The sequence below is a fragment of the Brachycentrus maculatus genome, unplaced genomic scaffold (genome assembly GCF_059751285.1).
Source record: "Brachycentrus maculatus isolate JH-2025_06_01 unplaced genomic scaffold, ASM5975128v1 h1tg000039l, whole genome shotgun sequence".
NCBI lineage: Eukaryota > Metazoa > Arthropoda > Insecta > Trichoptera > Brachycentridae > Brachycentrus > Brachycentrus maculatus.
The window spans coordinates 429,690-440,228 of NW_028280793.1; the positions used below are offsets into that span (position 1 = coordinate 429,690).

At 37.9% G+C, this 10,539-nt stretch overlaps 1 protein-coding gene across 2 annotated transcripts; it reads right to left on the minus strand.

The window, feature by feature from the left end:
• Positions 1-1,211: 1,211 nt before the first annotated feature.
• On the minus strand, positions 1,212-6,668 carry Pi3K21B (phosphatidylinositol 3-kinase regulatory subunit alpha). Of its 2 annotated transcripts, none has more exons than XM_088276834.1 (3): positions 6,443-6,668; positions 3,748-3,887; positions 1,212-3,667 (listed from the first exon to the last, which is right to left on the minus strand). In XM_088276834.1, exons 2-3 carry the CDS (start codon positions 3,846-3,848, stop codon positions 2,518-2,520), a joined length of 1,251 nt encoding a protein of 416 aa, XP_088132960.1. In that variant the 5' UTR covers positions 3,849-3,887; positions 6,443-6,668; the 3' UTR covers positions 1,212-2,517. The 2 variants fall into 2 exon arrangements, with proteins under 2 accessions (XP_088132960.1, XP_088132963.1); XM_088276837.1 differs by having other exon boundaries at positions 1,931-3,667; positions 6,530-6,668.
• Between the last annotated feature and the right edge of the window lie 3,871 nt (positions 6,669-10,539).

Here is a 10,539-nt window from a genome sequence, read left to right on the forward strand (position 1 = left end):
TCTACAGCGTGGCAAGGTAGTTTCATTAACTGGAGATCCGTATAGAAAATAGGCCACCAAACATGTAGCGCTATTTTTGCAACCTAATGTAAAAAAAAGGTCTGTGAAATTCTAATGACATAATCTTGGATTAAATTATATTTTCCAATAAATGCGAAACAACATAAAAATACATGGCGTAATTATAGAACAAGTAATCGCCATTTCTTTCTCATTTCTATAACCCGCCGATTGGTCCATATGAATAGCCGTCAAATTCACAAAGTAAACAGTTGTGAAAATTGAATTATAATATCCAACTTTATATTATTTATATATTTTTATTATACGTATATCCTTCCATCGCGGGAGAGGTAAAAAAAATGTAAATAATCAAATACACCAGTAACTTATTAAAATTTGAAAAACGTCTCTTATTCTTCTAAAAATTATAAAACTCTTAAAAAATTAAATAAAGCGTTATATTTTTTTTGCATACATCAATGCAAATCACATACAAAATAAAAATAATATTTACATGTTGATTACAATCACATTATGCATTAAGAATCAGTATCTTGAATGAAATGTTCACGGATTTTCTACATTTTCAGTGAGCTATTAGAATATTTGAAGCACACCACTATGACTTAATATAATGCACAGGCACCCCCCGCGAACTCGCCTTGGATTTGCAGCTTGTATTTACCTACCGCATTTAATAAATTATCAAAATCATGTCTATAAATTTGATATTCAGATATATGAACCTATAATACTAAGCAGTGGAGGTCATCCAAAATGCAGACTCTTCACTCAGTCGATTTTAATATTTATTAATTTACTTAGTATTCCATAAAGGTTTCGACCCCCTCCGTAGTGTAGTGGTTAGTGCGTTTGGGCACTGTAAGGGAGGATCAAGTGATTTTCCATTCTTATACTTATTTGATTTTACCTGAAGTGCGGGACTGACTACCTTGTCTCAATGAAATTTAAGATCAAGATAAGGCTCCATTAATATGATGCATTGCCCTGTGCAACATTGGGTAGGAATCAAATGGGACATCCCAAAATTTTAATATTTTAAAATGCAGTGATAAGACAATAGTCAAAATATAAAAAATTGAAAAAAACCTGAGTTACTAAGTGTGTTTATCACATCTTACGATCTATATGTAGATATATTATGAAATATTGCTCTGATCCAGCAGATTTTGATCAGATTCTTTACATTTTAATGCAATGATTATTCCCCTTAATACTTCAATGGATCAATAAATATTCCATTTTAAAGAGTATGGAGTGTAAAAATATACCACTCTACTTTGTTTACCTAGTAGGTACCGTTTAAACTTGCAAATATATACAAAATTGCAGAGTCGAGAGGAGTGTTCCATACTCCATCTCTTTATAGTAAATTCGTGGTAAAAGTGTACAAATAGAAGTCTATGCAATCAAAGGTTTTTATTTCAACCCATTGATCACCCGGGCGGTTGTAGAAATATCAACAACAAATATTTTTTAGAAAATATGGATGTCTAAAATTAATATTTTTGTTTTTAACAATATAAATAAATTCTGAGATATTTATGATAACTAATAGTACTAAAGGTGTAGTACGGTAATATTTTCAATTATAATCGTTAAAATGTTTGCGCAAATTATTTTTCGAAAATAGTACATACAACTGATATATAAAAATGGAGCTAAGAGATTATCCTCAAAGCACACATGTTCCTATTAATTTGGAATACTTTTTAAAATAATTTTTTCATTGCAATCTTAGCGCATGTCAATTACTATGTTGCAGGTTTTCTTGCAACACATATCCTACATCTTGGACAGACAGCGGAAACTTTTAATCGATTAGTACATAATTTCTGTGTAGTCAGATAAATCTACGCATAGTAATCAATGGGTTAAAATATTTTTTAAATAAATAATTTTATAATTTCCATTAAATTTTGTTTACTCAGGTGGAAAAGTTCATTCTCAGATTGAATAAAGCTTTGTTATAACGTAGGGTTAACTAAGATAACCTTAAGTTTTCGGAGATGCAACGAAATAATCGAGGGATGCCTGACATTTCTACAGCACAATACATATTAAGATAATGAAAATTGCACAAACTGATGTGTAATTTGATGAGCTAATACTGAATACACGGACTACTGAAGTAACAACGATTCATGTCGAGAGTGATCATCTCTAAATTTAAATAAGTCACAATTTCTAGAAAAAGAATAGTACAATGATTTACGCCCCGACACAGAGAAGGATCGAAACACGAAACATAATAATACCGACACCGGCAATCTCTCCCTAGTTTTGTTGGGCTAGAATAATAATGGGTAATTTATAAAACACGTAAGACAAACGGTGAGAGCGTAAACACTAGAATATAAATTTAAAACAGATACATACATAATGTATATATTTATCACAATATTGGTACACCTGTGGCGGGTCAGCGAGGGCGCGAAGTCGGCGGTGAGGTAGTCGTGCGCGCCTCCGGCGAGTCGGTACACCTGTGGCGGGTCAGTGGGGGCGCGGGTGCGCCTCAGGCAGGCCGAGCGCCGAGAGCGGCGCGAACACGGGCCAGCACAGCTTGGTGGTGAGGTAGTCGTTGTGCACCTCGAGCGAGTTGGACGCGTAGTGCAGCACGAGGTCCTTGAGCGTGGGGTAGATGTTGTACGGCTCGGCGAACCCGTAGCCCTTGTCGGTCTTGTAGATGATGCAGTGGTACAGGTTGCTCTTGCAGTTGATGGAGAGCGCGAACTGGCCCGTGCTGTTGGGGCGCACGAGGAAGGAGCCCGAGGGCCGGCGGTGCAGCAGCCCCTCGGCCTGCACGCGCGTGCACTCGCGCAGCAGCCACGTGCTCTCCTCCTGGTGCGGCAGCAGCGCGTGGTCCAGCTCCTGCTCCTCCTCCTCGTCCGGCGGCGCGCACAGGTTGCAGATCTCCCAGTCCCTGAGCCCGTGCTTGAGCAGGCACTTCTTGTGGGTGTCCAGCGACTTGTCCAGCGCCCGGATGTCCGGCTTCAGGCTGGCCATGTCGCGCTCCAGGGCGCGCGTGTGGTGCAGCTGCTCCCGCACGTTCTCCTCCAGGCTCGACTTGCTCTCCGACAGCAGCTTCAGCCGCATGCGCAGCAGCTGGCAGTTCCCGATCAGCGCCGCGATCTCGTGAGGCTGAGTCTCCTTCTCCAACTTCTCCTGCAGGCGGATCTGCTCTTCGAAGATCTTCACGCCCTGGTGGAAAGCGTGCAAGGCCTGACTCTTCTGCTTGGTTTCCTCCTGCAGACAGCTGTACATGTAGGAGACGTCGTGATAGCACTTCATTTTGGCCGAGTACTGCTCCTGTATGTCTCGGAAGCGCTCCTTGAGGCTGTGCAGGTCCTCGGTGGCGGATAGTTCTTCTTCGCTGAGGGTGAGAGGGAACAGCAGTTTGACGTCCAGACTGTTGTTGCAGTGTGCCAGGGAATTCTCCCTGTAGTGATTGACGAGTTCCACAACCGAGTTGAAGATGTAGGGTTCGCAGAAGCCATATTTTCCATTGTAGTGAAATATCTTAATGAGTTTGCTGGCGCCGTCCTTCTGCACAGTGAGGGTGTACCCGCTCCCCTTGTTGGACGCATTGCGCACCAGGAATGTGCCATCGCAGGAGTTCAACAGTCTGTCGGCGACCTCTTCCCTGAAAGCGGAACAACAGTGAGCACGGATGCGTATGCACGGATGCAGTAGGCGGTACCGATAGAGTGATTGAACAGTTACCTGGTGATGTCTCCCCAGTACCAGGGCGAGTCCTCTAACTTGACAGTGTCGGCAGAGTAACCCGAGTCTCCTGAGAAAAAGCTGTTAGTTTCCTCGCTCATCCTCCTCTCTCACCTTCGGTATGCAGACTATGCTATGTACTGAAACAAAATAATCATTCTCAATCACTATTATTAATCCATAATCGCTATTATTCTTGGAAAGTTATTACTAAAACCGGACTGCATGGCAAAAATAGTAGACCACGGGATCCTCGATACAGTCAAGGGAGCAAGATAAATGACACAATCAATGTCAAATGTGACGTAAGTGCGAAAGTATCAACTGTGAGCATGTGCAGAAAGTAGGGGGATAAGCCTAAAGACGTTTTATGGCGAAAGCGTGGACAATTATTGGCATACAAATGATACAAACTGAAAGAGATAATTTCCTCAAGAGCTTGTTGCAAATTTAGTAACATCATTGTAAATTGTATGCTGTTCTATTGCCAACTTATGCAAGCAGTTATTATTATTTAGGTCAATCAAACAGTTATCAGCTGCTACCTCAGGTATATGATAACACTTCAGATAATGCTAAATATAAATTTCATTTTCATATCGTCGTATTACGAGCAAAATCATTACACCGAAAATGTTTATTTTCAGATTAGCAGCAATTTTTTTTAACCCTTATCCGCACCCCTACGGTGCATAAGGCACTGCATCATATAAACACAGTGTTATCTTGATTGTTAACACATGAAGGAGAGGTGATCAGCCCTCCGCTTCAGGTACCAGTCCAGGTAATATTGAATAAATACTAGAGTGAAAAAATCACTTTTATTTATTTGACCCCCCTCCCCGGGAATCGACCCCCGGGACTTCCAGAACAGTACGGTAGCCGAGTGTGCTGACCATTGCACTACGGAGGCGGATTTAAAATACTATTTATATATTCAAACATCTTAAATGCACCATTTTGAGATATTTGCATCAGACCAATTATAAAATCAATAAAAAACCAAACATTGCATTCAGTATCTTTTCTTATTTTTTTTATTTTATTTCATTTCTTCGGGAATCGTACAGCTTACATATAAAAAAATTATATAATAAACAATAGTTACACTAACAATTATAAACATAACATTACATTAACAAAAATAGTTACGTTAAAAAAAAGCCAATTAAACAATTCCACATTTATGTTATAAAACTATTAAAAAACATTCAGAGATTTAAAAAAAGGGTATGGTATAAAATAATAGATTTAGCAGGAAGGAGAAGGATTATAAATAAAATATGGAGTTGTAAAGACACTGAATAGGCCAAATTGGTAACTGTCACAAATTATTCATAAGAGCGAATTTGTTCGTCCACCTCCGTAGTGTGATGGCTCGCTCGGCTACCGTTCTGGAGGTCCCGGGTTCGATTCCCAAAGGGGGGGTTCAAATAAATAAAAGTGATTTCACTCTAGTATTTATTCAATATTACTCTGGATTGGTACCTGAAGCGGAGGGCTGATCACCTTTCCTTTATGTGTTAACAATCAAGATAACACTGCGTTTATATGATGCAGTGCCCTATGCACCACTGGAGTGCGGATAAGGGTAAGAAGAAGGAAGAAGAATTTGTTATGCCACAAAGCTGACCCTGTCTGCCCTCATAACTTGCCAAAAACAATTTTTAATTATGCCACAAACTCACAAAAAAAACAGCCATTACTACTATTCTCTTTTCTCCTACCTATTATTCCATTTCTATTCATTTTCCATGTCTTCGCCCTCAACTTCTTCACTTTCTTCATCTATATCCCCTCAAATACATCCTATTCCTTAATTCAAGAATATGGAGCAATCACCTTCATACACAGTCGAAAGCATGTCGACTCGACGCAGTGCCCTATGCACTATCTAGGTGCGGATACGGTTCAAAGAAGATTCACTCAAATTGCTGACAAATTTGGGATAGCTGAAGCATCACAAATCATTTACACAAAACCGGGTGCATTAAATAAAAAAAGCCCGATAAAAACTCATTCATCTGTCCGCCTCCGTGGTGTAAAGGTTAGCGTGTTTAGCTACCATGCTGGAGGTCCCGGGTTCGATTCCCGGGGAAGGTGAAAATAAATATTTGCAATTTTACATTCTAATATTTATTTCATATTACCCTCGACTGGTCCCTGAAGCGCAGGAGTGATTACCTTGCATTCATATAAGCAACAATCAAGATAACATTGTGTCAATATGAGTTCCCTATGCACCATTGGGTGCGGATAAGGGTTAGGAGGAGGGGAGAGGAGAAAAATTCATTTTATAGTTCAGCTAGCTAAAATTCCAATGTTTACATTACTTAATTCATTTATATAAAAAATATATATTTAAAGTTTTATTTTGAATTTATCTGGCTCAAAGTTAAATTTACGTTAGATTTGCGGATGTTAAGAGTTGATTAAGTTTTCCAATGAAGACTGAATATGGAGGACCTTCAGGTGTCACCGTATTTCAGTAGTCAAGTAATTTTACACGAGATGTGTCCTCTTTTATTCGGCCACATATAAGTGGGCTCGTCTACTAAACCGGAAATATTTTGCAAATACATATTTCGAATCTTATAATCCGGCAAATAATGCACACATGTGTTTCTGGGGCAATTTTATCGATATTTCGAGAGCAGTAACCGGCATTAATCAGAGTTATTAGTTATATACGTACCCCATTGACAATTCGCCGTCCATCAAGCCGATACGTGTTAAACAAAGAAACTGCTGTTAATTTTCAATATTTCTTTATAAAACTTACCCAAAATATCATTTTAAATATTACCCGACTATTAGCATACATGCCGATAAAATATAATTGGCCGAGAGAGGCAAAAAGACTAATCTAAAAACCCATTCTCCTTATGTCAGGCACTCCAACTTAGATTATAATATACATCAGCGGTTCCAAACCCTGTATCCACGGATCTAATAGTGTGCGTCCGTGTATCGAACAGCGATAAAATATATCGAATGTATAATTTTAACAATAATATTTTTTACTTAGCATGAATTTATACAATACAAATCAAGATGATTTTAATATTTTTAAATACATTACAATATGAATCGAAATAGAATTTTTGATTTAACACAAACAAATATCACACCTTTTTCGATAGCATTATATCCCTTCCTTCGGTGTAATTACGAGTACTAATTAAACTAAACATGTCATCGTATTTTAAGCTATAACGGATAATTTATTGCTAGTTGTTTGTAACTTACATACATATTTGATTTTCTAATAATGGTAACAAGTAACAATGGTCACTAAGAAAATAAGTTAACAAAATTTTGAGTGTGTCCAAATACTTGTTCACAAATCTGTATTATCTCCAATTATAGGAGTTATTTCATTTTATTTTTTTACATCTCAACAAAGATGAAGAAGAATAAAGTGACCACTCAAACCAGCCTTTGACGGTCGTAAGCCCCGTAAGCGCCCAGACTTCCATATTCTTCTTCATCTTTGTTGAGATGTCAAAAAATAATAAGTAAATAAGTATTATTTTTTGACATCTCATCAAAGATGAAGAAGAATATGGAAGTCTGGGCATTTACGGGGCTTACGACCGTCATAGGCTGGTTTGAGTGATCACTTTACACACGTGTAACATTCACCAATTCTACCCATTATTGACAACCACACTACTCAAATTCTAAAAAAATTCAAATTCGGGGTCGTAAGCCCCGTAAATGCCCAGACTTCCATATTCTTCTTCATCTTTGATGAGATGTCAAAAAATAATATGAAATAACTCCTGTAATTGGAGATAATCCAGATTTTGTGAACAAGTATTTGGACACACTCAAAATGTTGTAAGTAAATAAGTGTTTAAAATAAAATAAAAAAGGAAAATATCGCAATTGCCCCAAGTGTGTAAATGTTACAACTCATTCGAAATGCGCTGATCGGGCTAGATATTTTTCTTCCACATTTTCTTCTTATTGTAATGTAAAGATTTATTGTTACGAAATATGAATGCAAGGCTGAGATAAGAATTAAAATTAAGAAAAGTGCGTTGAGATGGTTTGGGCATGTGAATGAAATGAGTGGAGGAATAACAGTACAACAAATTTATGAGGTGAATGTAGTTGGTAATAGAAACATAAGAAGACCGGAGAATATTTGACTTGATCAAGTATTTGAAATACTTGAAAGTAGTCGGGTCAGGAGTTGAAATAATCGGCGGGTATGTATAAGGAGATGCATGAATGTGGAAGCAGGCGAAGATAGTTTGTAAATAATCGTCTGCGGGGAAGAGGCGTGATGGATAGTTAGTTATTTATCAGTTTTTATTTTAAATGCACATTTAAAAATGCCCTCAGTCCCATAATAGTTGCATTTAAGCCCGTCGCGACGACGCTGAGACCGCTGGCATCGCCTACTGATGTCTCAGTCCAGAATGAATACCACTCAGCACGTATTTATGCGCATATTTATCCGCGAGCGCACCGCACTATTTTCCTCAATGCCAGCGCCGCGCACCGCCCGCCTTGCCCCGCCCGCGCTCTAGACTTCAAAAGGTTTAGAGCCACTGGCGTGCATGGTAAATGTACCTATTGAGGGGTATGGCGAAAAAGTTTGCCTGGAGTGGGGGGGGAGGCGGTGTTCAGAGACAATGTGTATGTAGTACCATAGACGTTGGAATACTACAGAATATAACAAATGTTCTCAGTACCTAAATACCTATCGCACAACTGAAACAGCTTGCTTGTTATTGGGTTGATGCAAAAGTAATGACCGTTTTTTATGATCCCAGGTAAAAAAATTTTTTTCATAAATTATGAATGGTATCTTCTTTTTTTATGATTCCATTGTATAAAGGATGCTTTCCCTCTACTTTCTATTCAGTTTTGGCCTAGCCAGAAAACAGTAATGACCCCTTGTATTTTTTCAAAATGTCGTTCGATAAAGTGCATTTACGTCATTGTTTACTTTATGAATTCCGAAAAGGCAATGCCGCGAGTATGGAAACCAAAAACATTTGTGAAGTGTATGGAGCAGATGTCATCAAAGTTCGACAGGTACGAAGATGGTTTACAAAATTCCGATATGGAGATTTTTCACTCATTGATAAACCACGTACCGGGCGGCCATTGAAGTCTGATGACGACAAGTTAAAAGTCATAATTGACACCAATCCACGTCTAACCATCAGAGAGATTGTGTCAATGATGGGAGTCAACCAAACAACCGTATTAAGACATTTGAAGCGTGTGGAAATGGTTTCGCGGTACGACGTTTGGATACCTCATCATTTGTCGGCTGCCAATTTATTGGATCGTGTTTCAACGCGCGTTGCTTTGAGTGCGAGACAAAAACATGAACCTTTGTTGCATCGTTTGGTGACGGGAGATGAGGAATGGGTCGTGTACAACAACGTGACAAGAAAAAGACATTTGACTATATCTGGACAAGCCCCATTAACAACTTCGAAGGCCGAAATCCATAAAAAAGTTATACTTTGTGTTTGGTGGAATAATAAGGGTATTGTGTATTTTGAACTCTTAGAACACGATAAGACAAGTACAACAGAACGATATTGTCAGCAATTATCCAAATTGAACATGGACCTTCAAAAGGATGGACCAGAATTGGTAAACAGAAAAAGGGCAGTGTTTCATCACGACAACGCACGACCACATGTGGCTTTGATGACCCAACACAAGCTAAATGAGTTAAATTGGGATGTTATCAAGCATCCACTGTATTCTCCAGATCTTGCTCTTTCTGATTTTTATTTATTCCGATCACTGCAAAAAAAAAAAAATGATGAAAAAAATAATTCAATAGAGCAGGTAAAAACATCCCTTACTTCATTTTCGCATCAAAATCCACGGAATTTTATATTACTGGTTTTAATAAGTTGATAGAAAGATGGGAGAAGGTTATAAGAACTGATGGAAATTATAAAATTTATTAAATAAATAAAATACAAAAAAAAAAAAAAAAAAAAAAATATATGTAAAAAACGGTCAAAACTTTTGCATCAACCAATATATATTTTGAAAGGTATTGTGTTATGGAAACAGTCTCTATTGTGACCTAAAAATAAAACGAAGCTTTTCGTCCCAATAAAGGTAAACCTTTTATTTTAAGACCAGCTTAGGTTAGCTCTTTGGGTCAAAAAAGATGGGCGTTGTTTATTTTGTCATTCATACATACAATACAATCTTCAATTCCTGGTGAATCTACATTCATTGTATGATTTGTATCAGTATGTATGCCTGTCGGAATTTACTTTGCGACGTTACACCATCACTTATTCTTCTTCTTTCAACCCTTATCCGATGCCCAATAGTGCAATGGGGTCTGCATCATATAAACGCAGTGTTATCTTAACCGTTAACATATGAAGGAAAGGTGATTAGCCCTCCCTTTAAGGTACCAGTCCATAGTAATGTTTTATAAATATTGTAGTGAGAAATCGCTTTCATTTGTTTGATGCCCCATTGGGAATCGAACCCAGGACCTCCAGAACGGTAACTGAGAGTGCTGATCATTACACTACGGAGGCGGACACATCATCACTTAGAGCCACAAATGTGAACATGCTAACCATTTCAAATTGACATATTCAGTAATTTAATTTAGATTTTTTTTTGTAATTACTAAGTTAGACCCTATTTCAGGATGAAACATTTTTAAAAGCTACGTGAATTTTTTTCTCCGATTGTTTAATTGTCTATGAAAATTAAGTGTATTTCAATCTATTTCTATGCTACCCTTTCTATTTCGTTGATTTCTATAATTCTGTATTTTCT

Excerpts from the sequence above, each read along its gene's own strand:
- Pi3K21B (XM_088276834.1), bottom strand. The coding sequence starts at position 3,848 with ATGAGCGAGGAAACTAACAGCTTTTTCTCAGGAGACTCGGGTTACTCT. Across the intron at positions 3,668-3,747 it reads TACTGGGGAGACATCACCAG|GGAAGAGGTCGCCGACAGAC; the intron begins GTAACTGTTCAA and ends TTCCGCTTTCAG.